At 34.9% G+C, this 26,593-nt stretch overlaps 12 protein-coding genes across 12 annotated transcripts in view; 4 read left to right on the forward strand and 8 right to left on the reverse strand.

Annotated features, from left to right (window-relative positions):
• Positions 1-823: 823 nt before the first annotated feature.
• Positions 824-5,272, reverse strand: TCB3 (Tcb3p; the record flags this gene model as incomplete). Its single annotated transcript, XM_001643902.1, has 1 exon — positions 824-5,272. The coding sequence occupies one exon, from the start codon at positions 5,270-5,272 to the stop codon at positions 824-826; it is 4,449 nt and encodes a 1,482-aa protein (XP_001643952.1).
• An 809-nt stretch (positions 5,273-6,081) lies between these two features.
• On the reverse strand, positions 6,082-7,878 carry COG8 (Golgi transport complex subunit COG8; the record flags this gene model as incomplete). The annotated part of the gene is made up of 1 exon (XM_001643903.1): positions 6,082-7,878. One exon carries the CDS (start codon positions 7,876-7,878, stop codon positions 6,082-6,084), a length of 1,797 nt encoding a protein of 598 aa, XP_001643953.1.
• A 529-nt stretch (positions 7,879-8,407) lies between these two features.
• Positions 8,408-9,152, reverse strand: GMC2 (Gmc2p; the record flags this gene model as incomplete). The annotated part of the gene is made up of 2 exons (XM_001643904.1): positions 8,408-8,590; positions 8,787-9,152. 2 exons carry the CDS (start codon positions 9,150-9,152, stop codon positions 8,408-8,410), a joined length of 549 nt encoding a protein of 182 aa, XP_001643954.1.
• A 157-nt stretch (positions 9,153-9,309) lies between these two features.
• Positions 9,310-10,468, reverse strand: ERV41 (Erv41p; the record flags this gene model as incomplete). Its single annotated transcript, XM_001643905.1, has 2 exons — positions 9,310-10,328; positions 10,438-10,468. The coding sequence occupies 2 exons, from the start codon at positions 10,466-10,468 to the stop codon at positions 9,310-9,312; spliced, it is 1,050 nt and encodes a 349-aa protein (XP_001643955.1).
• Positions 10,469-10,807: 339 nt separating this feature from the next.
• ECM7 (Ecm7p) lies at positions 10,808-12,046 on the reverse strand (the record flags this gene model as incomplete). Its single annotated transcript, XM_001643906.1, has 1 exon — positions 10,808-12,046. The coding sequence occupies one exon, from the start codon at positions 12,044-12,046 to the stop codon at positions 10,808-10,810; it is 1,239 nt and encodes a 412-aa protein (XP_001643956.1).
• A 479-nt stretch (positions 12,047-12,525) lies between these two features.
• On the forward strand, positions 12,526-15,288 carry Kpol_1001p11 (uncharacterized protein; the record flags this gene model as incomplete). The annotated part of the gene is made up of 1 exon (XM_001643907.1): positions 12,526-15,288. One exon carries the CDS (start codon positions 12,526-12,528, stop codon positions 15,286-15,288), a length of 2,763 nt encoding a protein of 920 aa, XP_001643957.1.
• Positions 15,289-16,694: 1,406 nt separating this feature from the next.
• On the forward strand, positions 16,695-17,462 carry Kpol_1001p12 (40S ribosomal protein eS1; the record flags this gene model as incomplete). Its single annotated transcript, XM_001643908.1, has 1 exon — positions 16,695-17,462. One exon carries the CDS (start codon positions 16,695-16,697, stop codon positions 17,460-17,462), a length of 768 nt encoding a protein of 255 aa, XP_001643958.1.
• A 250-nt stretch (positions 17,463-17,712) lies between these two features.
• Positions 17,713-20,589, reverse strand: Kpol_1001p13 (DEAD/DEAH box helicase; the record flags this gene model as incomplete). The annotated part of the gene is made up of 1 exon (XM_001643909.1): positions 17,713-20,589. The coding sequence occupies one exon, from the start codon at positions 20,587-20,589 to the stop codon at positions 17,713-17,715; it is 2,877 nt and encodes a 958-aa protein (XP_001643959.1).
• Positions 20,590-21,055: 466 nt separating this feature from the next.
• On the forward strand, positions 21,056-22,177 carry OGG1 (8-oxoguanine glycosylase OGG1; the record flags this gene model as incomplete). The annotated part of the gene is made up of 1 exon (XM_001643910.1): positions 21,056-22,177. One exon carries the CDS (start codon positions 21,056-21,058, stop codon positions 22,175-22,177), a length of 1,122 nt encoding a protein of 373 aa, XP_001643960.1.
• A 140-nt stretch (positions 22,178-22,317) lies between these two features.
• Positions 22,318-23,286, reverse strand: MRPL4 (mitochondrial 54S ribosomal protein uL29m; the record flags this gene model as incomplete). The annotated part of the gene is made up of 1 exon (XM_001643911.1): positions 22,318-23,286. The coding sequence occupies one exon, from the start codon at positions 23,284-23,286 to the stop codon at positions 22,318-22,320; it is 969 nt and encodes a 322-aa protein (XP_001643961.1).
• Positions 23,287-23,846: 560 nt separating this feature from the next.
• Positions 23,847-24,104, forward strand: LSM3 (U4/U6-U5 snRNP complex subunit LSM3; the record flags this gene model as incomplete). Its single annotated transcript, XM_001643912.1, has 1 exon — positions 23,847-24,104. One exon carries the CDS (start codon positions 23,847-23,849, stop codon positions 24,102-24,104), a length of 258 nt encoding a protein of 85 aa, XP_001643962.1.
• Positions 24,105-24,292: 188 nt separating this feature from the next.
• Positions 24,293-26,593, reverse strand: part of NTE1 — a gene marked incomplete at both ends in the record, with an annotated part of 4,438 nt that continues 2,137 nt past the window's right edge. The window contains one exon of the mRNA XM_001643913.1: positions 24,293-26,485. Within this exon, the coding sequence (XP_001643963.1) occupies positions 24,293-26,485 (2,193 nt within the window).

Raw genomic sequence — 26,593 nt, forward strand, 5'->3', positions numbered from 1 at the left:
CATCGCATTATTCTGCTGCATCTTGGTAATTGGTCCAAGTGAAAAATTACCAAAGTACTGAAAAATTTCAAATTCTGCGTGGGTACCTCACGGTGCGTCTACCCAATCTCTGCCAGAAATTTTGCTCTTTTAGAAAGAACTCTTTCCAAGCCGTCGTGCCTAGCATTGGCCGAGCTTCCTGTCTAGACAAAAAACTATATTTTCCTTCTAGACAGGAAATTCCAAAAGATGCTTCTGCCTAGCACTTGCTGTCTCTTGTTTAAACTTCTCTCGATGCAGCTATACTCTTTCTTTGCTTCGGTCTATATGACAATTTTTCCGTATGGGAGAAAACACTGCTCCTTGATGAATGGGAAATTTCACCAATTTTAGAGCGCGCTGATATGAGACGCTCCTTCGTTTTCGCTAAGCAGAATCAAGTAAAAATTCTTATCCCAATGAAACATTTCTAGCTTTTTTCCGTGAAAGAAAAAAACAAGCTAGATATCGTTACCATCCGTACATCTTGGTTCAGTTTTTGGGTGTAAGGGTTTTAGGTTTTAGCAGTCACTTTCCGTGGATGGTCTTGAAAACATGAATATGATTAAAAGAAAAGGGGAGGTGTCAGTCACACAGGATGTCACGTCAGATTAATACTAATTGTAAATATTTGTGTGTTAAAACTTGAAATATATTACTTTAAATAAAAAACTAGAAAATTAGGTTAGATGAAGGGATATCAGAAATATCATATAAAAGAGTAGAAGTAAATTAATGCGGTTTAAAGTCTCTTGAGTTGTTAAATTTTATTTTCATTTTGATAATAAGAATAAACAGAAAAACATCAAGACATATGTTCTTGGGGGATCTTTGGAACAGGAGGAATGTCAGAAGCATCGCCATCGTGTCCGTAATCAATCTTGACAATAATACGGCCCTCACCAATCTTAATTGCAATATTACCTTCATTTTGGATCTGTGGATCACCAAGGTTGATTTGAGCTAATCCTAAATCTCTATCCTTAGATAATTTATGGTGAGCAACGACACCAAATACCAAATTGGCCTCCGGTGAAGCTTTGAACTCGCAGTTTTCGTTGAAATGGGCAATTCCATCGTCATCAGTCTTTTGCGGTTTTGTCTTGAACAAAGACTTCATTCTACCCTTTTGCGTCAATGATACTTTAACTTGAACGTTCTTGCTTAAATTTTCCGTAGCTAAGATTGTAACAATACCTCTGTATGTACCATTTGGAGCTAGTGTTCTTGCAAAACTGCTTGCAGCAGATGGGTTTCTAGTATGTCCAGGTGGGACACCAAGATTGCTTCTTGTTGGTGATGATGGGGTAGGAGGTTGTGCTAATGTATTTTCAGGAATAGGAGCATAACTTAGATCTGGAACTGCACGTTCTTGTTCAATGGATATACGCTGAGCTGTCTCCATCTCCTCTGACATGTCCTTTTCCTTCGAGTTAAATTCACCTTTAATACCCTTCTTCAAAATCTTACCACCAACGTGTACACCACCAGTTGCTGCACCTAAACCTGCACCGGCAACATTACCAACTGCCTTCAAAGACTGCTTCTTTTTATTTACTTCACGGATCTCCATTATTGGTCTGATATATTGTGGAACAAACTCCGCAGTAACCTTTATTGAACCTTGGGTACTCAAAACTAAGTCCCATTCATAGAGCTTATTTGATTCCATTTGAGAAATCTCAACAGGGGTATAACCCAATGGATCATTTTCAGTAGCACGATCCCAATCATAAACATCGGCAATAATTTTAGTGTATTTTCTTGATGGAATTGGAATCATAGCAGTTTCATTCCAAACAGGGTTCAAAGTCTTCTTAATAATCTCAGTGGTGAATACTTTATGGTTGTTTACCAAAATATCAACATACGGATCAGACTTACCATTTCTGTCAGATGCTAATAAGTTCGTACCGGAGATAATACCTAATTTCAGCATACCAGTATCACCGACTTTCTCACATGAAGGCATTGGCATAGAGGAAGGGTCAAATAAACACCTTATACTAAATATAGATCCAGCAACATTTAAACTATAAGGTTGTTCGTAAGAATTCTTTAGTAGTTTTAATGTTTTGATGCTAAACTCAGCTATAATATTTTCCTTGTCTTTAACTATTTGTTTTCTCGATATTCTTACTAAGACAGTACTATTTGCCAAATCACGAATAAATGCAAACCCTGAATCCTTTGATAATTTACCATTCTTTGACCTTGATGATGTGTAAGCCGGGAAAAATACATCGTCAACTAATATTTGTAAGAAGGAAGTAGGACTTGAAAGAGTACCACTGATAATTTCGAATGTTATGATACCCGCTTCGGAATGTACTAATTCGTCATAAGTGTACTTCTTCTTAGAAGCTATTTCCTTTTCTGTATCTTCAAATGGATAAGGTATCTCCACTATTTCGTAATCGGAAGGTTTCTTTTCCATTTCTTCCTTTAATTTACTTTGCTCTTTATCCATTGCTTCCTTCTTCTCCCTCATTTCCTTTTCCAATTCATTGACATGTTCAAGTTCAGTTGGAGAAAATACAGGTATGATTGGAATATAACCGACTGCTACATTTACATGATCATTTGTAGCCCTGTTGCGTAAATCTCTTAAGACCCATTTTTCACTTTCAGTTGAGGCAAGGTTGTTATTTTCCTTTTTAATTGCAGCTTCAATTAATTTATCAGCATGAAATTGAATTCTACCAATAAATCTATCTTTACCTACATTTTGATAATCAAACAAAGACAATGCGATAACATCGTTTTCGGAAGTTATTGGCAAATATACAGTAGTATCGAATGAAGGATTCTTATTTTCAGAGATGTATCTAGAACGATAGTAAATTTGGTTATTAATCAATAAGTTGAAATAAGGATCAATGTCACCGACACCCTTTAAGGAATCCTTAACAAGGGCATCATGAATACGGAATCTAAGAGCACCGATTGGTGTCTTTGGCACTGAAGTGGAAATGATGGAACCGTGAGAATCTACAGGTTTCCATTGTGCGAAGAAATATATTTGACCCTTAGGAGAGGCATTTATATAATCTTGACCAATGGAAATAACCTCGAAGAAAGTTGCAAGAGAGGCCTTGATGGAGCATAAAACTGCTCTCCTTTTTGATCTCTCATCGAAAACTGTCAATTCCAAAACACTGCTGCTTTTGGAATTCACAAATAATTCAATAGTTTCGTTCCAAGATGGTTCATTAGTTTTCTTCAAAGTTCTATATCTTTTAACTAATCTACCATTTAATCTTAATTCTGCAGAAGGACTGATAACTCCACCAACTGCATAACTTAAATCCAAACTTCTGATACTCTCTAATGTAAATTTTAAAATACCAACATTGGTATCGATTTCCTTTTCCTTAAGGTCTTCTTCATCCGACTCATTTTCAATATCTTCGTCATCAGAAAAGGAAACCATTGTTTTAGATTGTTGGAGAGACTTAACACGCTCGGATTCACTGTCTTTTATTACAGGGAACCAATTAATGGCGTACTGTAAAGTACCTCTACTTTGTACACCTAATCTCAAAACCGATGATGCATTTTCAATTGTAGGGTTCTGTAGCAATTCAGATAGGTCTAGATCAAATTCACCAATTATGTTATCCTTACGCAGATCATTAAAGTCATAACATTGAAAGGTCAATTTTTGGTCCAAAGTACTGACCAACATATATTTAGTCTCATTCCAACGAGGATCTTTAACATCCGATTTAATTGATGTTCTAACGGTATTTGATGATCCCTGTACAGTTGAAGAAGTTGATAAGACAACATATGGATCAACAGTATTTCCAATAAATTCGGAGCTCTTCAAATGTGACGCTGAATAAATACTAACTGCAATAACACCGATAGCTTCATTAGATTGTGCGGCTAATATATCTTCAATATCGATATCAAACTTGTTTGGAGCAATCATCATTGGACCAATGGTAGAATTAACCATACCCTTCACGAAAGATTTCAAACCAGGTAAAAATGACATGACATCTAAACCTAAGGTATCACCACCTATAGGTTTTAATGCGAAATCAATCATTGGAGCTTCTAATAATTGTACAGAAACTGTTTTTATATTAGGGAATGTTTGACCAAACTTTGTAATTAAACGAACTCTACCAGAGACGTTAATATCCTCAACGATAATTGGGACTGTCTTTGATACAAAACTTTTACCCAAAGTGACACCCAGAACAATTCTAGGGTTGACTTTTTCTCTAACTTCTCTTGGTGTCATATCAGAAACATCACTGGGAGTAAAAGCAAATGATAACTCCAGTTCGGTAATATCTTTACCACTTTTTGAGTTTGTCTTGATGCTTCTAATAGCTGGCGCCTTAGAACCCAAGGTAAATTCTTCCAAACTCAATGAATCGATACCATATCCGGGAGCGGATTCGGCCAAAATTGGGTTTGCTTGGGCCATTACCTGTTCTGAGATAACAGGCATATGGATAAGCCAAATTTTGGATAGCAAAGTATTTAACCATACAGAACTTTCACTTTTTTTAGATATAGTTTCACTAACATTAGATCTTTTTAAATCATCCCTTAAATTTCTTGCAAAACGAGAATACTCAAGACTGTAGACAGAGGCAGTACATGAGAAAATCAGAATTAGAGACCACCAAGAGAACCCATAATAGGCAAATAACCATGAGAAGAAACATGTTCCTATGATAGGTGAAGCATCGTGCCACCAATCGTTGAAAAAAGTTTCGATGATATAGTCCTTAATAGCCTTTGAATTGTTACCAACATTTTTGTTCTTACCAGAAGAATTAAACTCACCGATTTCTCTCCAAGGGAAAAATGTATCGAGTGATTCTTTATTAATCATTTCCTTTATTGACAGTTTCTCTTGGTTAGTGACACCGCCACTTTTCTTTGTGACATCTAAAGAGGTATCATAGAGATTCTTTTCTCTCGAAGGGGCCTTTTTAAGTTCATTTACATGAACAGCTTCTAAAGGAACCGTACCTATAGATCCAGAAATGTTGGGAGGAGGTAACCTCCTAGCCTGAGTCTTAGCAGGAACAATTGATTCCTTTGGAGGAGCATTTTCATCCTCATTATCAACATTCTCGATCGCATTCTCTATTGCATTGCCAACAGTACTTTCAACGCTAGCAGCACCAGTTTTAACCGAATCGAATGTGGTCGTAGCAGGTTTAACGGGGCTGTTAATACCGGCAATTGCTACTGTAGCATCAACTTCACCAGCACGAGCACTCATTACTCTTAATTGTTAAAAATTATAAATATTAACGTTTTTCTCTTACCTTATTTTCCCAGTAATCGTAATACCCTTTCTCTCCTGTATATAAATATCACACAATTCCAATCCTCTAAGTTTAATCCAAATAATTATCCTATAATATCTGTAATGAAAGAATAACTAAATAAATAGACACTCTTTCCCTTTCGAACAGATCAATCGTATTCGTATCTCCCTAATCCTTGCAGAAAAATAAAATGCTTGATTTAAAAGAACAGAACCAGATAACAAATAAATAAAACAAATTGTATATGAACAATGTAATATGATATGATTGCTGTGTTCTAATAGCACAATTTCATAAAACAAACCTAACAATCACACTTGTTATATACTAAAACCTAATATATTTTGATCCCTTCAATAATTTTTCAATAAAGGGCAGGTTGGACAACTTCTAGCAAAAAAATTCCTTTAAGGATGAGTTGTTGCAAACGAAAGGTGAGAGCAGCTTGATGAGGAATGAATGGAAGGTACAGGGAGATGGATAGAGGGGGGGCTGTTTTTGAATGAGTAGGTAGGTAAAGGGGGTTAGTAGTGGTCATTGTTGATAAATGTAGGATGGTTGATTGATTAATTGTAGAATTTGAACATTTTCTGCGATTAGTTAAGTCTAGTGCGACTAATGTTCTTCTCGTCAGTACGAAAGTGGTTTGATGGGGTTTGTATATACGATAGAGTTTAGATAGATGCGAGTTTTTTTGTTATATAGTAGAAGTTGTGATTGTAGTGAATGATGGGATAGGTTTTGATTTCATTGTTTGTCTTTAGGCATATCTGGAAGCTAGATCTGATCTTTTCTTGATTGCGTTAATGATTTGTTCCTCTGTGAAAATTTCTGTTTCGAACAGTTTGTTCAGGAACAGATGGTGATAGTTTTGGTTTAGATCACGTAAACGGAATGAACAGTATACAAATTGTAAGCATACTGAGTCACTTAATTTATCCTTTAAATTGGCCTCGGTTAATTCATTTAGGAGATAGCAGATACATTGGTTGACAAATTGAAGTAGTAATGGGTTTGTTTCGACAGGATCTATTTTGGTATTGATTATATTTTTTAATTCTTCTTGTTTTGGTTTTTCAGTGATGCTAGTATTCTTATCTTCTTCTTCTATTACCTTAGCGGTTGGCTCAGGTGTAGTAGTCTTATTCTGTGGATTAGTTTTCTCCTTTTCTATTTTGGTTTCGGGTTTAACTTCTTCCTCAGGTTTAGCCTTACCTTCATCTGATTTAGTCTTGTCTTCAAGTTCAGCTTTATCTTCAGGTTTAACTCCTTCACCTGTTTTGGCTTCATCTAAATTAGCTTCCTCCTTTGTTTTAACTTCCTCCTTTGTTTTAACTTCCTCCTTTATTTTAGCTTCCTCCTTTACCTCAAATTCCTCCTTTCTTTTAGGCTCTTCCTTTACCTCAGATTCTTCCTTTACCTCAGATTCTTCCTTTACCTCAGATTCCTCCTTTGCCCCAGATTCTTCCTCTTTCTCTACTTCAGTCATAACTGGTTCTTCCTTGGTTACCAAAGGAATAGCAAGAGGCTCATAACCGATTTGGAATGTTGTAGAAAATACACTCACAGAATTATACGTATATTCTCTCAACACTTCAATTTTCCTCTTAATCATCATTTCTAATAGAGACTCATCTGGAGGATCAATGTCAAGCAAGTAAGATGATATTTCTCTTTGAATGAACTTGAATCTCATCGACAAAAAAACTTGAAGCAAAGATATTGAGTTCTCTTTATCATCGAATGGAGGTATAGCAGCCAAATATTTTAAAATCTTCTTCAAAGAGTTGGTCGTGATATTGGTAGATAACAGTTTGACTAGACCAGTTAACATAGTTGTATTAATCTCATTTAAGACTTTTGCACAAATATCCTCTACAATGCTGGAACCTGGAAATTTGATCAATAAAGATTTAGAGTAGGTATATAGCATAATTGCTTCTTGGTAATGACCAGTTTTAATACAAGTACGTGCAAGAAATGGTACCTCCATTAATTCTGTAATATTATTCAAATTCTCTAGAACAGTTGCCAAATTACCAGAGTGGCTTGAACTTTCATTGTTCAAGTTCATTCTTTTTCTCAATCTCTGGACAGCTTGGTTAAATTCATCCTCTTCATTGGCACTATTGGCTTTTTCCTTATCTTTTTGTTCTAAGAAGCCTTCTATAAACAACTCATCATTATCTTGTGTACTTCCAGCCTTTTTCAATTGCGATTGGGAGTCATTGCTGTTACTAACATCCCTCAATTGTGCCAATTCTGAGTGTATAGAAGATATTATATCCATTGTATTGTTACCCAATACATCATCAATTACTTTTGTCTTGTTTGATACCAATAATTTCTTGATTTCTCTATCTATAATAGAAATTTGTGCATCAACTTCAGCAATATCCTCTACAATGGAACCAGGGAGTGGGTTAGAGGAAAAATAGTTTTCATATGACTTTGAATCCGATTGAAGAGTTTCTTCAAGAACTTCAATACAATATTTCCTTTGTTCACTCGTCAGTTTCTGATCTGACTGGATTAATTCATTCAATATAACATCCATTGTATAATATCAACTCTTGCTCTTCTAAAATATTTTCAATCCTTAAGGATATATCCTTCAATTAATCTTGATCCACCAGGGAAATTTTGAAGACAATGTTCTATCTTATGAATAGCTTAGTTTATCCTACAAGCATAAATTAAAGCTCAAAATCAAGCTTCTTTAACCTATAAACCCAGCCTTAAATTTCATTAGATCCAAAGCTTTAACATGTTAAGTTAATTTGTAATTTTTTGACAGCAGTACTGAAACACGCGTTAAAGATAAATAATAAAATGACGTATTAAAGACAAATTTAATATAAGAATTCACAGATTTAGTACTAAACAGAAAATTGGTATTAACACTATCATGAGCTAATCATATATATGATGAATATGGTCAGAACTTAGCAAAGGATATAGTCAATGATTGAGAACCTGTAGACTCTCAGAAGTTCTTCGCCGTACCATCGAAATCATATGAGGAGCCCTATAAATAAATTGTAAAAATCATTTTAGCAAATAAACTAGCCTCTTGTCAATTTTATTCACTGGCCCTTTGTGAGTCTCTCGATTGTTTTCTTGATCACATCTGCGGATTGGTCGAGTTCTTTACGTTTGAAATCAAGATGACGTTCCTTTGCATTGACCCAATCTTTTGATCTATTGAAAACCATGGCACCATGATGAGAGTCAAGAACAAAAGCAGCCTCTTGCCATAAGTATTGACTCTATAAATAGTTGTAAGTGTTTGCCACATACTTATTATCAAATATAAAGTTAGTAATCCACGCTTGATAACTTTGGAGAAGGTGTGTCAGCGGCTAGAGACACCTTTATCTCATGCTACTACTCTGCTTCCCCATCTTTAAAGGGTGAAAAAGAATAAACTTGAAATCTTTTACAAAATTCAAAAAATATACATACTTTGGATAACTTATTAAGGTTGCTTAATATTATATCAACCTCCTTAGTGTACTCATCCATAATATTGGCAGAAACCTCGTATAGCTGATCCCAATCCATTCTATCATCTAAATCTCCCTCATCGTTATTACGACCAGATGAGTTCACTGTCTCTTCGGAATCACTTTTCATTATCTCAGTAATATCATTGATCCTCACAAGAACATCTTCAGCCAGCACTGGCTTCTGAACCCTCTCTTTATATTCCTCATCTTGCCACTTAGCGCCTAAGTCAAAAAGACCCTTATTATCACCACTTTCAACAACCACAACACCATCAGCAACAACCGAATTAATCTCTTCACTGACAATATTACCACTACTCATATTCTCCTGGTTTCAATGACGTTGCCCTCCTTAAACAACCTCTTTAACCATTCTATCTTACAATTTTTATTAACTTCTTTTCTAAACTTTTACTTATTTATATATTTACATCTTTTCGCCATATTTATATAACTAAGCAATTTTATTTTGGGTGACCTTATGACAAGAGACCATTGTTATCCATGGTTGGTTGGAAACGTAAGGACCATTTAGGACCCAATGTATTGACTAATAGGAAGTCTGTTCCTCTGAAGAGCCACGATGCCATGTAAAGGATGAATGATAAGATTGCGACTAATCTTACTATGAATTGTACGAATGACAGTCTTTTATCTGATATTACAATGGATAATGGTTCGAAATCGTATCTGAAGAAGATACCTGGAATGCTTGTCGTTAATTTTATCTTTCCATCCTTTGGTGCAGTGTGGTACTCCGCCAGGGAGTACTGGTTGGTGTCTACTTCAGCACCTAATTTTTGGAATATTGTTGGAACAACAGATGTAGAGTAAATATATCTTGAGATAGACTTTTGCTTTTCGATCTTTGCAGTGCCGTCCAGTGGATTGTCGATGTAAGGGTAGAAATCCCCGAATGAGAATTCGTTGATGACATGGTTGAAGTCTATTTGGTCGAGTGGAGCTCTTCCGTTATCTCTATAACCCCAGCCTTTTGCGGTGAATTGTAATTCCCCAGCGACCCTATTCAATTTAACAGATCCATAGATATGACAACCGTCCACTTTGAACAATGGGTTCCCATCTGCATCGACTTGGGATTTGAAATCAAGTTTTTCTCTGAATTCAGCAGGGATAGCTTCTCCTATAATTTCGTCTAATCCAGGTGATACAATATCATTCTTGTTATTAACTTTAGTGCCATAAGGAACAAAAAAGGGCATATCTTCAAATATAAGTTCGTTGGAAACAAACTTACGATCCATAGTTTCATCCATAGCATTGACATGGATCAATTGGCAAGGCATTTTAATATACATGTCCATATTAATCTGGACAGTTTCCCTGATGGTTGGGTCTACGGAATACTGTTCATCGATATAACCACCAAAATAACTACCAAATTCAGTCCATGCAATAAGCAATAACATGAAGTACGTCAAAATAGATGACAGACCACCGTTAACAGACTTTTTAACATGTCTTTCCTCAGTTTTTGCTATACATTAGATCAATCAAGCAATTAGAGCTTCACCGTGATATAAATGTTAGTAAATATTATAAAATAGGAAGCAGCAACAAACATATATAATAAAAAATCAACATACGAAAAGCATCAAACGTTTTTAGACCTGCCATACCTGTCTATTCTTACTTATCTACTGTGTGTACAATTCAATATGTAAATTTATATACCTATTCTCTAATATGTTATACTTTTTAAGCTGTGTGAAATCTTGTTGCGGTGTCCAAATATTACGACAAATTTCAGTGGTTAAGAATAAGAAGTTTTGCAAATAACAGTTGAAAAGATAAAAATATGAATGTATAAATGATTGGATCAACCACATTTGAATATGGATATATATGCTAATGAGTCTTGTTTGTAAAACGAAGTGAATGTTATTGTTTTTTGTAGTGATTGTTTCTATTGGGGCCGGAAAGAGAGGGCTCTTTCCTATTTCTAAAAAGTTTCCTTTAAAAACGCATAGTTGATGATGGTTCAATCGGTTTGGCATCAAACTCGTCAGAACTAGAAGACATTCTTGTGAGTTCTTGTAATTCGAAGCTTTCTCTGTTCTCATCTAATGCATTGTCATCTGAAAATATGTCTATTTTGTTCATATCTGGTGCTTGTTCTTCAAGTTCATCGGACGTTGGATTCAACGCTGTTGGTTCATTGACGTCTGTGAAGACACCTTTATTGAATTTTAAGATATGTGTATCTGCGGCATCTACAGTATCTGGTGCAGTTGTGTCGGCAATACACCATTCGATACCTGACCACATGAAACAGGACATGACTATCATGATTAGAAGTACCCCAAGACAACCATGCCATGACTTCCCCAAATGGAAACTAAAACCAAATGGCGATAATTCAAAATTAATATCTGATCGTAGTTTTAAATTTATGGTGAAAAATAAAATGCCACTTAACAATCCACAGACTAAGTTGACAAATGACAATGTTGAAATCGTATGTACTAGTATTTTCTCCTTGATTGTATCGATTGAACGTCCCTTGATACAATAATACCATATGGTCAATACAATGATTACAGCTTCAACCGACAATACGACTATTAACATGTTAACCGCCAGCGATTCTTTTCTTCGAAAAGAGTCTATCATTTTGTCATAGCGCAATTGTTCGGAAGATGCATTGTGATCCGTAGGTTTCTCATAGGCAAATTCTAAAATTATATAAAGACCAAAATCCAATAATGCCTCTCTATAATCAAAAATATATGAGGATCCTACATCAATACAATTAATATCTGACTCAGTAGAGTTTCTTTTTTGCTCTAAATTACCATCATCATTAAAACGACTTTCAACATCAAATCGAATATCACAACGCTTATAAAGAGATAAAGTAATATACTGAGGAATCCCGTTGACCTTGCTGGAAGAGTAATCTACAAATAACTCTACCTCACTAGTCGATAACTGATATTCATCTCCATTCATAGCAGGAACATCTGAAGCAGCCTTTAAATAAGTAAATAGCCCATTTGAAATATCAGCCGAGTACCCATCAAATCTTGTAACATAAAAACTCACAGGTGAGACATTTGGACCTACCAAAACTACTAAACCAAACAATATCACTAGAAAAGAAGGCAAAAATCGAAGAAATTGTATCCATCTATCAAAGACACTTAAATTAGAAAATGGTTTATTCAATATATGCTTAAGACTATTTAATTCCATCTTATGAAATATAATCCCTTTTTGGCCTCTCCTTTGAAAGATCTCCTTTGTCTCCAAGGCTATATGCAATAATAAACCATAAATTAATCAGAACCGACACTACCGATCACTTGAAATGATCTAACTAACACTATTTTATAACGTTTTACTTGTTCTTTCAATATATATCTACTTTAAAATCCCTTTCCACTATTAAATTTCTAAATTTTAAAGGCTTGATATTAAAATGATTTTGAAAATTTACATTTTAAACCATAACAACAAACAGGAAGGTAGATAAAAGGAGGTTTAATTGGGTGAAGTTGCTATCGGAAGACGGTTTTGGGTGTGTTGCAGCTGTTAAGTCAGTGGTATTTTATTGGATTGTTTTGAAAGCAGTGTTTCAAATAGATTTTTGAGGCGGCAATTGGATCATTAACATTTATTGACTCTTTTGCTAGTACTCTAGAAACATAATAATAAAAATAATAATAGGAAAGATGGCGCATTCCCAGAAGGATTTAGCAGGTTGGAAGATTGTCATTACCGATGCTGAGAATAATGTATTGGATGGATCAAAGCGTAGGTCCAGAAGAAATGCTCCTAAGGAATATATACATCTTGAACGAGAATCCGATGAGCTACGTTTTACTAGGGGAGATAGCATAATAATGTATGATGAAAAGGTAGATTCCAATATTGTTTATTTAGTAAATGAGATTAGGTTGAACACTATGAATAATGTTGTAGAGATCCTGGGGATGTTGTATCTGGGGCATGATGATTTGGATCCAATTAAATATTTGGAGCAATTCGATCCAGATTTTGTTAATGATGATCGATCTGATGAGGAATATGTGGCGAGAATAGAACAAGATGTAGGTAAGAAAAGATTGTTTTTAACTGCTTCTCTCTCTGAAATATGGCTGATGAATTTCAGAGGAATGGCGAACATCTTAGAAGAAGAAGAGGCAAAAGATCTAACTGATAAAATTGAAGGTAAAGATTTTGTAGTAAATTATGTGTGTGATCCAGATTCGACTAATTTCGTGAGTATAGAATTCAAAGGAGTAAGAAATAAGATTTTGGAATGTGAACCGAAAGAAGCAGAAGAATTTCTGAAAAAAGTATCCCTACCTAAAGTTAATACGAATACCATTAAGTCACAAGAAAAGGAGCCAAAGAAAATTGCGAAGTCAATGAAGTCAAGGAAATCAGTTGTCGAGGATATTAAATTGGAATCTGAGAGTGAAAATAATTTGGCATCTTCTTCAAGTGATGAAGAACAAGATAATTCTTCAGATTATGCCAATGATAATGGAAATCACATAAGCACAGATGAAGAAGATATAGATAACGAAGAGGAAGGAAGTGGAAATGATGATAACAATGATAATATCTCAATAGATACTGATGAAGAAGAATATGGAAGAAAAAATAAGCGTAAAAGAAGAACTACACAAACCACTTCAGTTAAGGCCCCAAGAACTAAGAGGAAAGCGACTAGTACTGTTGTGGATGATAATCCTAGATCGGGTACACCTAAAACTACTTCTAATCAGCAAAATGGCTTATTTATTAGAAAATTCACGAAAAGAAATGTTGCCCGTGCTAAAAAGAAATATACCCCATTCTCCAAAAGGTTTAAGTCAATTAAGGATATACCTGACTTGACTAAACTAGCCGAATTTAACCAAGCATCCGCAGATTTAGAAATTGCTAGGTTGGAAGATAAATTAAGGGCACCAAAAGGTCAAAAAGTAGTGGAAACTATTTTCTCCAAGGTTAAAAAGAGACTCTATTCTTCTCATGGTAGAGAAGAGATTATGAAATCTACAAACTTCAATGATTATTTACCTGGACGTGAAAATGAATTTGCATCAATTTACTTGAGCTTGTACAGTGCAGTAGAATCTGGAAGTGCAACTACTGTCTATGTTGCAGGTACACCAGGTGTAGGGAAAACTTTGACAGTTCGTGAAGTTATTAATGAAATGCAGAATTCGGTTGATAATGGGGAACTACCTAAGTTTCAGTATGTGGAATTAAACGGTTTAAAGATGGTTAAACCTACCGATAGTTATGAAGTTTTATGGAATAAAGTGTCTGGAGAGAGATTGACATGGGGTGCAGCAATGGAATCGCTTGAATTCTATTTTAATAAGGTACCAAGAGAGAAAAAGGGGATTGTAGTGGTACTATTAGATGAATTAGATGCATTAGTGACTAAAGCCCAGGATATTATGTACAATTTTTTCAATTGGACTACATATGAAAACGCTAAATTAATAGTTGTTGCGGTTGCCAATACTATGGATTTGCCAGAAAGACAATTGGGTAATAAGGTTTCATCAAGAATTGGTTTTACGAGAATTATGTTTGCCGGTTACACACATGATGAACTAAAGAATATTATTAATTGTAAATTGCAAGGCCTTAACGATTCATATTTCTATGTTAATTCCAAGAATGGTAGTGCACATTTAATCAATCCCGAAGAGGAGAGCAGTATTGATGACGAGAACCTACCGAAACACATTAAAAAGGTGCAATTACGTATGAGTGATGATGCTATTGAAATTGCTGCCAGAAAAGTTGCTAGTGTCAGTGGTGATGCTAGAAGAGCATTAAAGATTTGTAAAAGAGCTGCAGAAATTGCAGAACAGTATTACATGTCTAGGCATGGATATGGTTATGATGGGTTGCCATTGGAGGAAATAGATGATTTTGATATGGAGAATGATGAAGATGTCATAGCGTTACGTAAAGAAAGGGCCAATAACAAAGCGCTTGAAATGACAGAACGCGATAATGATGATTCTATCCAAACGGTTCATATCTCACATATAGTGAAGGCTTTAAATGAAACAGTCAATTCACGTACAGTGAAAGTGATTGAAAGGTTGCCATTTACAGTAAAATTGTTTTTATATGCATTGTTAAATTTAATGAAAAAGACAATGAAACAAGAACAACATTTAGGAGATATTATTGACGAAATAAAGCTGCTAGTAGATGTGAATGGTAAGAACAAGTTTATAGTTGAGATCAGCAAGACACTGTTTGGCCAAGATAGCAGTCCTAACGAGCCCAGTCAACTAAGAATGGTTTCTTGGAATTTTGTTCTTAACCAATTGATAGATTCTGGTATTATAATTAGGCAAACGTTGAAAAATGAAAGAAAGAGTACAGTAAAACTGAACATTTCCACAGAGGACATCAAGAATGCCATTGAACGTGAAGATAGTTTGAAAGGTTTGTAAGCAATTAAATAGTTATAATATATAGCACAAAAAATATTACAATTCAAGAAATTATCTTTAAATATATAGTTTCCACCAATTTATTTTATTCTTGAAAAACTAAGGTATCTTGACCTCAACATTAATTAATTTTTAAAAAAGAGAAAAATGCAGAAAATAACCAAGTGACTTATCCTTAACTACAATAAATACAAGATATCGACCATTAAATACAGAATCGAATACATTCTATTACTTTCTAGTCAAGAACAGATGACAGCGATGTTTTTAATTGCTTTGGTCAGATGTGACACTAAAAAACGTGATTTGGATAACAACAGTCACTCAAAGATAAATATGCACCCGTACATTATCAGCATAAATCCTTGTATTTTCTCTCTACTTTTCTTTTCGGAATGAAAAAAAACTTGAAAACTTGAGAAATAGAGAAATTGAACAAAACGGACAAAATGCAGTAAAACGGTGCGCGTGTTTGTGAGTTTCTGGTAAGCGTGCGATAGATGCCCGCGACGATAGCGAGCAGGCCGATGCAACGACAAGAGATGATGTGCATGTGTGCATGTGTCTCTGGCTGTTACGCCATATTGTCTGTGTCCTTGGTATAAACTTTACGAAGTCGGTGGTCTCCCTGCGCGAGAATTTCCCAAACAACACACACAAACTTGGGCACGTGAGCGTGAACATGAGCGTGAACATGAACGTGAAACACAGACGGGTCCAAATGGGACGGACCACTCGCGCTAGACAGAACATCTCCAAAATCTCCTTCTAGCTCTAGACAGAGGACCCCAGCCTAGACCAGTTCATTCTCGGCCCGCCTGTGCTGGAACCCAGGCACACCGCGCACCGGCAAACAGACGCAACAATGAAAGTTTCAGTATACCAGCCAAGCAGTGAAACTTTTTCATCCACTGTGAAATTTACCAAACCAAGTAACCAGACACACAGAGAAGCAGTGAGATGTGATCCAATAAGCTAGGTAAACTACCATCATTATTTCCAACATCTTCACCATCACCGTTTCTAATACCTAGTCTAGTCTAGTTTAGTCTAGTCTAAACGTTGTAATTGTAGTTCAATGCAAGACAACCCAACTAACTCTTTGTTACAACTATTGGATTGCGAAAATATTGTTAGAGATATGTAACTAACTACCATTTAGTAATCTTTCTTCAACAAACTTGTCGTCGAATGCAGATGGATGATGGATTTGGGCTCACTCTTTCAGTGGTAAGATTGAATATTGTATTGTTTGTAGTTTTTTTCAAATATTGACAAAATATATTTGAAAATTGATATTGTTATATTATATTATATTAGTGGGTAGTATAAATTTGTATTAAAGTTCGTTTTAGTTACAATATAAGAGTATCACTCCCAATAGACCAATCAAGAGCATAATCACCATGGCTGTCGGTAAGAACAAGAGATTATCCAAGGGTAAGAAAGGTTTGAAGAAGAAGGTCGTTGACCCATTCACCAGAAAGGAATGGTTTGACATCAAAGCTCCATCCACTTTTGAAAACAGAAATGTTGGTAAGACTTTGGTTAACAAATCTACTGGTTTGAAGAATGCTGCTGATGCTTTGAAAGGTAGAGTCGTCGAAGTATGTTTGGCTGACTTGCAAGGTTCTGAAGACCATTCTTTCAGAAAGATTAAATTGAGAGTCGATGAAGTTCAAGGTAAGAACTTGTTGACTAACTTCCACGGTATGGATTTCACTACCGACAAAGTTAGATCCATGGTCAGAAAATGGCAAACTTTGATCGAAGCTAACGTTACCGTTAAGACTTCCGATGACTACGTTTTGAGAGTTTTCGCCATTGCCTTCACCAGAAAGCAATCTAACCAAGTTAAGAGAACCTCTTACGCTCAATCTTCTCACATCAGAGCTATCAGAAAGGTCATCTCTGAAATCTTGACCAGAGAAGTTCAAGGTTCTACTTTGGCTCAATTGACCTCCAAGTTGATCCCAGAAGTTATCAACAAGGAAATTGAAAACGCTACCAAGGACATCTTCCCATTGCAAAACGTCCACATCAGAAAGGTTAAGTTGTTGAAACAACCAAAATTCGACTTAGGTTCCTTGATGGCTTTGCACGGTGAAGGTTCCGGTGAAGAAAAGGGTAAGAAAGTCTCCGGTTTCAAGGATGAAGTTTTAGAAACTGTATAAATTAATTTAAAGAGTTTATAAGTCATTTATTTTACATATATTATGTCTCTTTTAAAGTTTTAACCATTAATATTTTACATATTTTATTTTCGGTTTTTATAGAGTTATAAAGTAAAAACGTATACCATATTACTATAATTTTAATCGATTCTTACACAACTCAAGAATTTTGCATCTTCCCAGTACTTAAACCAATTAAGCCTTATTCCCTATATAAATAGATAAAATTATTTACTTATTATCTGTTTATTTAAAAATTATTATCCTTTTCAATAAAGTTTTTCCGTTTATTAGCAGCAAGCATTGCTGTAATACCTTTTCCAATTCTATAACGTGCATCTCCGGATTCATTGTTTACCTTTTCGTAATCATATTTAGGAGCAAATCTATTTGATCCTTTATTTCCCCCAACAGTATAATTGTCATCATCTGTTTTATCCTTGTTATTCAACTTCTTTAATGCGTCGTCAGCACTTAATAATGTGTTGTAAAAGTCAAGAACCTTTTCATGAGCCTGGATTCTACTTCTATCGAAATTTAAAACCTGTAATCCATCTCTAGAAACCGCTCTCGACAAAGCAACGTATGCTTGACCCTTTTCAAATACATTCTTTAAATCAACCTTCACTTTAGGTAATGTCTGACCTTGAGATTTATGGATCGATAAGGACCAAGCTAGCATTAGCGGTAATTGGATTCTTGATACAATAGGTTTTTCATTCTCATCTTCGATAGACCAATCTTCAGGTTCAACCAAAACAGTTCTAGAAGACATATCAGAATTCTTGAATCTAACAAGAGGAAGTTTCCTTTTTCCAGTAGAAGATTTATGAATTTCTTGTAGTAAATTCTTCTTCCTGTTGATATTGTCAATAATTTCGGTACTGTCACCACTAACATTTGATAAAAAATCGAATATGTTAACCCCTAAACTAGATATTTTATAATCTTCTTCTGTTTTGCAAAAAGCTTCTTTTACCAACTTGTTTCTTACTGCTGTACCATTTTCTTCATCATCGCTCTCAGACTTCCATGCTTCTTTTAATAAAGATGGATCTTTCTTTAAGGTTTCTAACTCATCAACATCCAATGTTGGATTCCTTACAATTATTTCGTAAAACATATATGTTTCGGGATCCATAAAGTCAATAACTTTCCCTAGGGATCCATTTACCAAAGTAGCATCGATATTTTTGATCATCATGACTTGGGCGCCAATTTTTAACTTTAACTCTTTAGGAGCAAGGAAATTTTGAAGCAACCTTTCTTTTAACTCAGTATCCTCCAAAGATCCACCATCAATTGCATGGTATTTCATTGTTGCCCCAGGAAGTTTGGCTAATCTTGAATTATTAGCTTTTTCCACCTCATAACGTGTGCTATATAGTTCCGCAGGTATAATTTCATCCTTTTCTAATTCCCTCGATAACTTCTTAAATTCAGTTTCAGTCTCGATATCAATTTCTCCTAATCTCATTTTATTTAACATGTCAATAAATTTTGAATCACCCTCCTGTCTAAATACCTTCTGCAACATAATTGTGACATCGATACCATCTTTCCATAAGCGTGATTCAAACGCAAATGTACTAGGATTATCAGTATTCTTTGATACAGGAGGTAGCTGAAAGAAATCACCGCAAAATATTAACTGAATATTACCAAATGCACGTTTACTCCTTCTTATTTTTTGAGCAATCACATCTAATTTGTCCAGGAGTTCGCCATTTAACATCGATATTTCATCCACAACTAAGACCTTTATTTTCTGCCACCTATTTAAGTGTTTTCTGGATCTACGAACTTTCTTATAAAGATTATTTGTATCACCATTCCCTAGCCCAATCCCGGCAAAGGAATGTACAGTAATACCACCGATATTACAAGCCGCCAACCCAGTGGAGGCAGTAACAGCTACTTTCTCGTGACCATACTTGTTTCTTAATGCTTTTATCATTTCACGTAAAAGTACAGATTTACCAGTACCAGCACTACCTGTGTAAAAGATATTGAACCCTTTTTCCGCTAGCTTAATGATATCCTCTTGTTCTTTACTTAATCTAATAGGAATTTTAACTTTTGTTCGTTCTGGTAAATTCAACTTCTTTGTTTCGTCATCAATGTCAGCATACCCTGGTCGTTGTGTGAGAAACCTAAACTTTTCTCCATATACTGTTGCTGTTACATTTTGATTTGGTATGTCCTCTTTAACATTTTTTTTAGTTTCAGATTTTGTAATTATGACACTGCTTTCCAAGATATCAGAATCTGGAATTTCCGTTCTTTCTACGTTAATATTTCTTAATCCTGTTGAATCTTTTGCCGTGGAAATTGCATTTTTAATTGGAATATCTTCCGAGTTCTTGAGTAAGGCTTCTTTTTTATCAATTTCAGATATATGCTCTATCATTTTGGCATCTGCCTCCAATTGGCTTTGTATAAATAATGGGCCTTCTTCTTCTATAACAATTACCGGAGGAATATTGGGCTTTGGAGATGAGAATGAGGAAGAAGAAGAAGATTCTCTAAAATCACTTACTATATCGATATCTGTAAAATCGATTGCCTTTAAGGCATCTTCCTCCTTTTTTAAATCTAATAATTTGGGAGTTTTGTTTATAATTTGGGTACTTTTCGCTACTTCAGTTTTATCAAATAGGCCTGAAAAGCTTGAGTTAAGTTGTTGCGGAGGGTTTTGAATATGGTTGGAAGAAACAATGTTACCGCCAGTTAATTTCTTATTATTTTGTTTCCCAAACATTTTCAAAATCAGTAAATCATCATCATAATCATCTGAAGAAATATTTGATTTTAGTTTTTGCAATTTTTTACTATTTTTGCTATCACCAGTAGCGGTAACAATATTCTTCCTTGCAATGGGGTCTTCTCTTTTTGGTACTAAATTATCAGTAACTTCCCAATCTCCAGTATCCGAAAGTAAGTCATTTAAATCATCTGACGATATTTTTCTCTTCTTGTCATTCCAAACATTATTGAAAGTAGCCATTTGCCTTCTGAGATATATTGATGACCTATTAGTAGCTTTATAATCTTTGGAAACTCCGGTTAAACTCTTAAGATATAATTTACCAATTTTTTGAAATATCTCCCAATTCCTTAAACCCATATATACAACACAAATTTTAGCACCTCACCAACTCGATTAAATCAACCTCTTGTACCTTTTCTCTATTTGCAGCCCTCAAATAAAAGGTATTTACGAATCGATATTTCTACCTTTTAAACTGATCGTTAATTTAACAACTTTATCCTCGAATTTAAAAATCCAAAAATGGAATAAGAACCAGAATAATTCAAATATCAACAAATCAAACACCTTAGTCCCTTCTCTGACCTTTTTGCTCTTACAGAAGTAGATCTTTTAATCATTATCGTTATGTGTATTATTTCATTATTGATCTATTTTAATATCAGATCTAATCCCGGTACTTAGTATATAAGAAATCTGATATTTAAAGAAATTCGAGATGAGATGAGATGAGATGATCCGTTAAACAAGGTTGTTTATGAAGGTCTTGTTATGTTTCAGTACGTTGGGTAGTGTTCTGAGATTTATATAAGTTGCTATTGTTATGACGGTATCGAAATTTGGTCGATTTTTGGTTTCTAAAGAGGAATTATGTCTAACAAACGTGTTGCAAGTTGGACAGTCTTTCAGATGGATATTTGATGAGAAACTGAATCAGTACTCGAGTAGTTTGAAAGTTGGAAATGATGAGAAGTATGCCCTGGTTGTGCTGAGACAGAATAGTAGTAATGGTGAAGATTTCGTTGAGTTTGGTTCAGTAGGGGGGGATTGCGAGTTGGGAACGTTAGATTCTCATTTAAGAAATTATTTTAGGTTAGATGTATCTGTGAATGATTTGTATTCCACACAATGGTTACCTAGAGATGATCGGTTCAAGTCACATAGTCCATCAGGGAATCGGATCTTGGCTCAGGAACCATGGGAGACTTTAGTTTCATTTATCTGTTCAAGTAACAATAACATTTCAAGGATAACAAAAATGTGTCATGAATTGTGTTCAAAATTTGGTAACAAGATAGGTACATTGGGGGATGTAGACTACTATTCATTTCCTAGTAGTGATGATATAGTAGAGAGATCCTCTGAAGAAGAATTGAGAAAACTTGGATTCGGGTATAGGGCTAAGTATATCATTGATACCGCCAAAATGATGGTTGAAGATAAAACCGCAAATGGATATACTAGCGACACTCAATATCTTATGGAACTTGGTTCCAAATTGACTTACGAACAACTGAGAGAACATCTGATGAGATATTCCGGTGTGGGTCCAAAAGTTGCCGACTGTGTGTGTCTGATGGGGTTTAAAATGGATCATGTAGTACCAATCGATACTCATGTTAGTAGAATTGCCAAAAGAGATTATAACTTTCAAGCAGCTAAAAATAAAATAAAAGACTTATCTAAGAAATATACTGAATACCCTATTACCAGGAAAAAAATAAACATGGAATTGGATTTAACAAGGTTGATGTTTGTTGAAAAATGGGGTGAATATGCAGGTTGGGCTCAAGGTATATTATTTTCCAATGAAGTTGGAAATGCTAATGGGGCAACATCTACTGGGAAAATTAAGAAACGTGAATTAGAGGTTAAACCAGAAGTCAAGGAAGAAAATACAACTGTAAATAGCAAGACAAAAAGAGTGAAAAGACAAAGTTATTGAAATGATTAAATTTCATACATGAATTTTAATATTAATGGAGTCTTAGGATATATAAATTCTGCCTATAGGTTAGTAAATACCAAATAATTATATACAGGGATTAATGACATTTTTAATTGGACAATTGTTTGATAAGAATTCTATGAAGATTGTTCGGACACTGGTTGAGTTGCTTGGGATTGAGCTTGAGCTAGTCTATTTACATATTCAGCAACAGTATCCAATTCATCATATCTAGATACAGCATTACCATTATTCCTCAACTCTAGCACAGCTTCACAAGCTTCTTTAACGTCCTTTTCAGTATTTTCGCATGTAAATACTAAAAATGCTTCACCTGCATCAGTGATCTTATTGTTTGGAGTTTGGTCAAGGAATGTTTTGATATCATTGTTTCTTTCTGAAAATTTCTTTACCTTTAAGTTTGCTATCAGTTTCATACCATCAATGAATCTTTTGTTAACCACATTCTCATCAATAAATTCACTTATACCAAAGATTGATTTTTGGAATCTTGACAATTGTTCGAACGCTTCTTCATCTTCATCTTGGGATAAGAGCAAGAAGTCTTTTTCAAATTCTTGTACAAATGAATCCACTTCTTCAACAAAGGCTTCGTTGGCAATTCTATAAGACCAATCACGTTCACTCAATACATGTCTAATTCTCCACATAGTAGTTCTTACTTTATCGGCCACTTTTTCAAAAGAATCATCACTACTTTCGACAGCAGTCTTCAAAAGATGGTTCTCCCTTGCTAAAATATTACGTTCTTTCAAAGATGTATACCACAACGAATGTAGGTCTTCGAACGATTTCCTTCTCAATTCCGGAATTGTCCATGGTCTGGAGTGGTTATCTAAATCAGCACGATCTCTGAGAAACTTCTTGTCAGCAAAGAATTGCCATAAAGGATGATCTTCAGGACAGACTATATTTTTAGCAGATGGAGGAATAGGAGCTCTAATCTTCAAATTATTATCATGATGAGTAACCTGAGATGGTTCGGACTTGATAACTCTAGCCTGAGGTTTTGGCTTAGGTTTAGTATACTTAGTTCTTGCACTCAAGCGAACTGTTGTGTGTAAACCCCTTTGAACATTCAACATCTTAATTGAACTATATTCTATTTCCAACTCTTTATACCAATATAACTATATGGCTATGTGTATGTATATGTACCTGTACACTTGTATTTTTGGCTGTCAGGTTTATTATTTCCTTTGCTTAAAAAGTTCACCAAAAATCCAGAAATATGTCAATTTTCAATAAAATTTCAAAATTGAACCCAACTTTTAATCCAATACCAATGTGATCCAATCAATACACGTTCGATACCTCCTATGAACCCTTAAAATAACCAACAAACACCGTTTTAAAACTTATCTTGATCATAGAGAGTGCTTTATAACTGTATAAATTTTTCACTTTTAATATAATAATCGTTAAACTGAAAAGGTGGTTGAAAAAAAAAAAATGAAATTTAAACAACGGTTTAAATCAAGAGTTTTATTCAAGAAAGCCTTGAAAAGTTGATGATATCAGGCTAACAGGTTAGGTTTATGGGATTGTGATTGAGTAATTGGGACTTATTAGTGTTGTTTGTGTATAATTAGTATTTTTCAGCGGTTTAATTGGATTAGTAGTTGTTATTTTATCAGGAGAAAAGATGTCATTGGAAACACCATTAGATTTATTAAAGCTCAATTTGGATGAGAAAGTGTATGTGAAGCTGCGTGGGGCTAGGGAGTTGGTGGGTATTCTTCAGGCGTTTGATTCCCATTGTAATATTGTTCTTAGTGATGCAGTGGAGACTATTTATGAGTTAGTAGATGGAGAGTTGAAATCTAATGAAAAGACCTCAGAGATGTTGTTTGTAAGAGGTGATACTGTAACTTTAATTACTACACCAACAGATGACGAATGATTCGATGGGTAAGGGTTGTTTATAATTTTATGTATATGTACGTCATAACTTAATGCATTCTATTCATTATTAAAAATCAGGGTATGTAAACCAAATTCCTGGAAGACATATTTATATAGATTTGGATATATATATATATATATATGATGGCTTTGATAAAAAATGTGGAGATGAGAGGGGGGCAACTTTCAGATACTGTTACGTCTATGCGTCAAGAACTCTGAAACTGAAGAGTTTGCTAAATTGGCTTTCGATCCAGGAATATTTGGCATTTTATTTTCGGTCACTAATTCATTTAGATATTCTCTGCCAAAATCAATACCAACTTTATAAATTTCTTCAAACTTGCTAAAATCTAAGGTCGCAAAATTCTCAATCGGTGGCCTCACGTATATTACTCCAGGTAGATGTTTGGCTCTTTCTAGTGCGTTCACAGATGCAACGTAACCTAATCTCATTTGAATTTCCGCCATTGTAGGAATATTAGGGTAACTGGAAAATGGGTTCCACCTATTAAGCAATATCCAAAACCCATTTAAGGAATCACCATATTTCATTAGCGTCCTGTCATCAACAGAACCGACATCGACTGCAAATATTGTACTACAACCACGGGCTTTCATTTCGTCGACAGGAAGATTGTCAACATAACCACCATCTAACAGCATTGTTCCGTTCTCTTCTAATGGTGGAAGCAGACCAGCTAATGACATAGATGCTCTGATATATCTCCATGCGTACCCAAAGGAATGTATTTCCTGGATAGATTCTGTTATATTGGTGGAATTACAATAATATTGAATCCAAAAATCTTCAATTCTTGTGTCACCAAATGCTTTCCAAATACCACGATTAAATTCGTGACCAGTAGTGTATGAAGTAACTGGCCATGTTAAGTCACTTAACATTCTCCAAATAGATGAAATTCTCCCTACAAATTTCTTTAGTCTACCATATATTGGAACAATGTCGTAATCTTTTGCATACAAACCACTAACAAATGCACCCATTGATGTACCACCAATCAAGTCGATTGGTATACCTTGTTCATCAATTGCCTGCAATACACCTAAATGACTTAACCCTCTTGCACCACCACCACCTAAAACAACACCAATAGCTTGACCAGATAAAATTCTTGCTAATCTTAAAAAGTCACTCTTATGCGAATGGACAGAAGTATAATAATGTCTTTTTGTCCCCCTTATCTTGGCAGAGAATAATTCAACTTTAGATTTAATTGAATCGGGTACATATTTTGATAGGTTCTCTTGAGTTCTCCTGCTAAACTCAGTTTGGATTAACTTATCAACTAAAGTTGAAGGTCCGCCATTTATTGACTCTGACTTTCCATTTGACTCAGCATCCATTTGGTTCACAATATATTGGATATGATGGTGTGAATGGACCCAGCTTCTCTCTTTTAGCCATTTGTAGGTTGAACCAGGCTCTATATATCTTTCTGGATGTAGTAATATTAACTCAGTCCTTGCCGTTGTCTTTGACTTTACTAATAGTCTTTCATATTCACCAATCTTAGGGTCATCATTTACATCTGCCAATAATAAAATACAATCACCCTGCGCTATACAAGTTGAAGTCCAACTTGAATTCACGGGTGTATCTGCAATGTATACAACAGTGTTGTATATTTCTTCCAGCTCAGCAAAATATCCACTTTGTTTTAATTTTGCCAATTTGTCAAAAGCATGCCTTCCAAGATGGGATAAAGCTGTTCTTTGAGTAAGGCCAATTGTGTTACATCCAACTTGTTTGAATGCTAGAACTAATTTATAGGCAAATGCTTCGACAGGTAAACCTCCAGTCACGGGTAAGATTGTAATAGTTCTGTATGTAGTTAACTTTGAGGTTGTTCCTCTAATATCATGAGGAGTGTGGATATGTGATACAGATTTGCTGGATGGTATCATTAAATTAAAATCATATTTATAACCATTATCACCTACACCCTTATTCTCTGGCGCCGGGAGTCCCTTGATGTCCATTATTTTCCTTGCCACTAATCTAGATATACGGAACATAATTGAAGGTTGTTCAGAGGCCAAAATTTCAAATAAGGTCCTAGGAATACGAGCTAATTCTGAATCACGTACAGCTACAATGCTGTACAAACGTTTTGTTGCAGTTAACACCTCGACTTCACCAAAACTTTCACCTTGTGCTAACTCACCTATTGTTGTATATTTTACTTCATCAGGAGGTGTTTTATCCTGGTTACCTGATATATTGTTTTGTTCCTGGAGTTGCCTTAAGCGACCATTTAGTACTACATAGATACCATTTGCAGGATCGCCTTGATGAAATAGTGTTTCTGATGCAGATAAATTAATCCACTCTAATGCATGGTCAAGCTTTAACATTCTGGGAGAAATTAAACTAGTTAAAGTTTCAGAGAACCTTAAGTATATTAGGAAATATTTATCACATAACCTTTCCAAAGTTTCGTTTGGTAAAAGTCCAACGTAAAC

The sequence above is a fragment of the Vanderwaltozyma polyspora genome, genomic scaffold (assembly GCF_000150035.1).
Source record: "Vanderwaltozyma polyspora DSM 70294 KpolScaffold1001 genomic scaffold, whole genome shotgun sequence".
Lineage (NCBI taxonomy): Eukaryota > Fungi > Ascomycota > Saccharomycetes > Saccharomycetales > Saccharomycetaceae > Vanderwaltozyma > Vanderwaltozyma polyspora.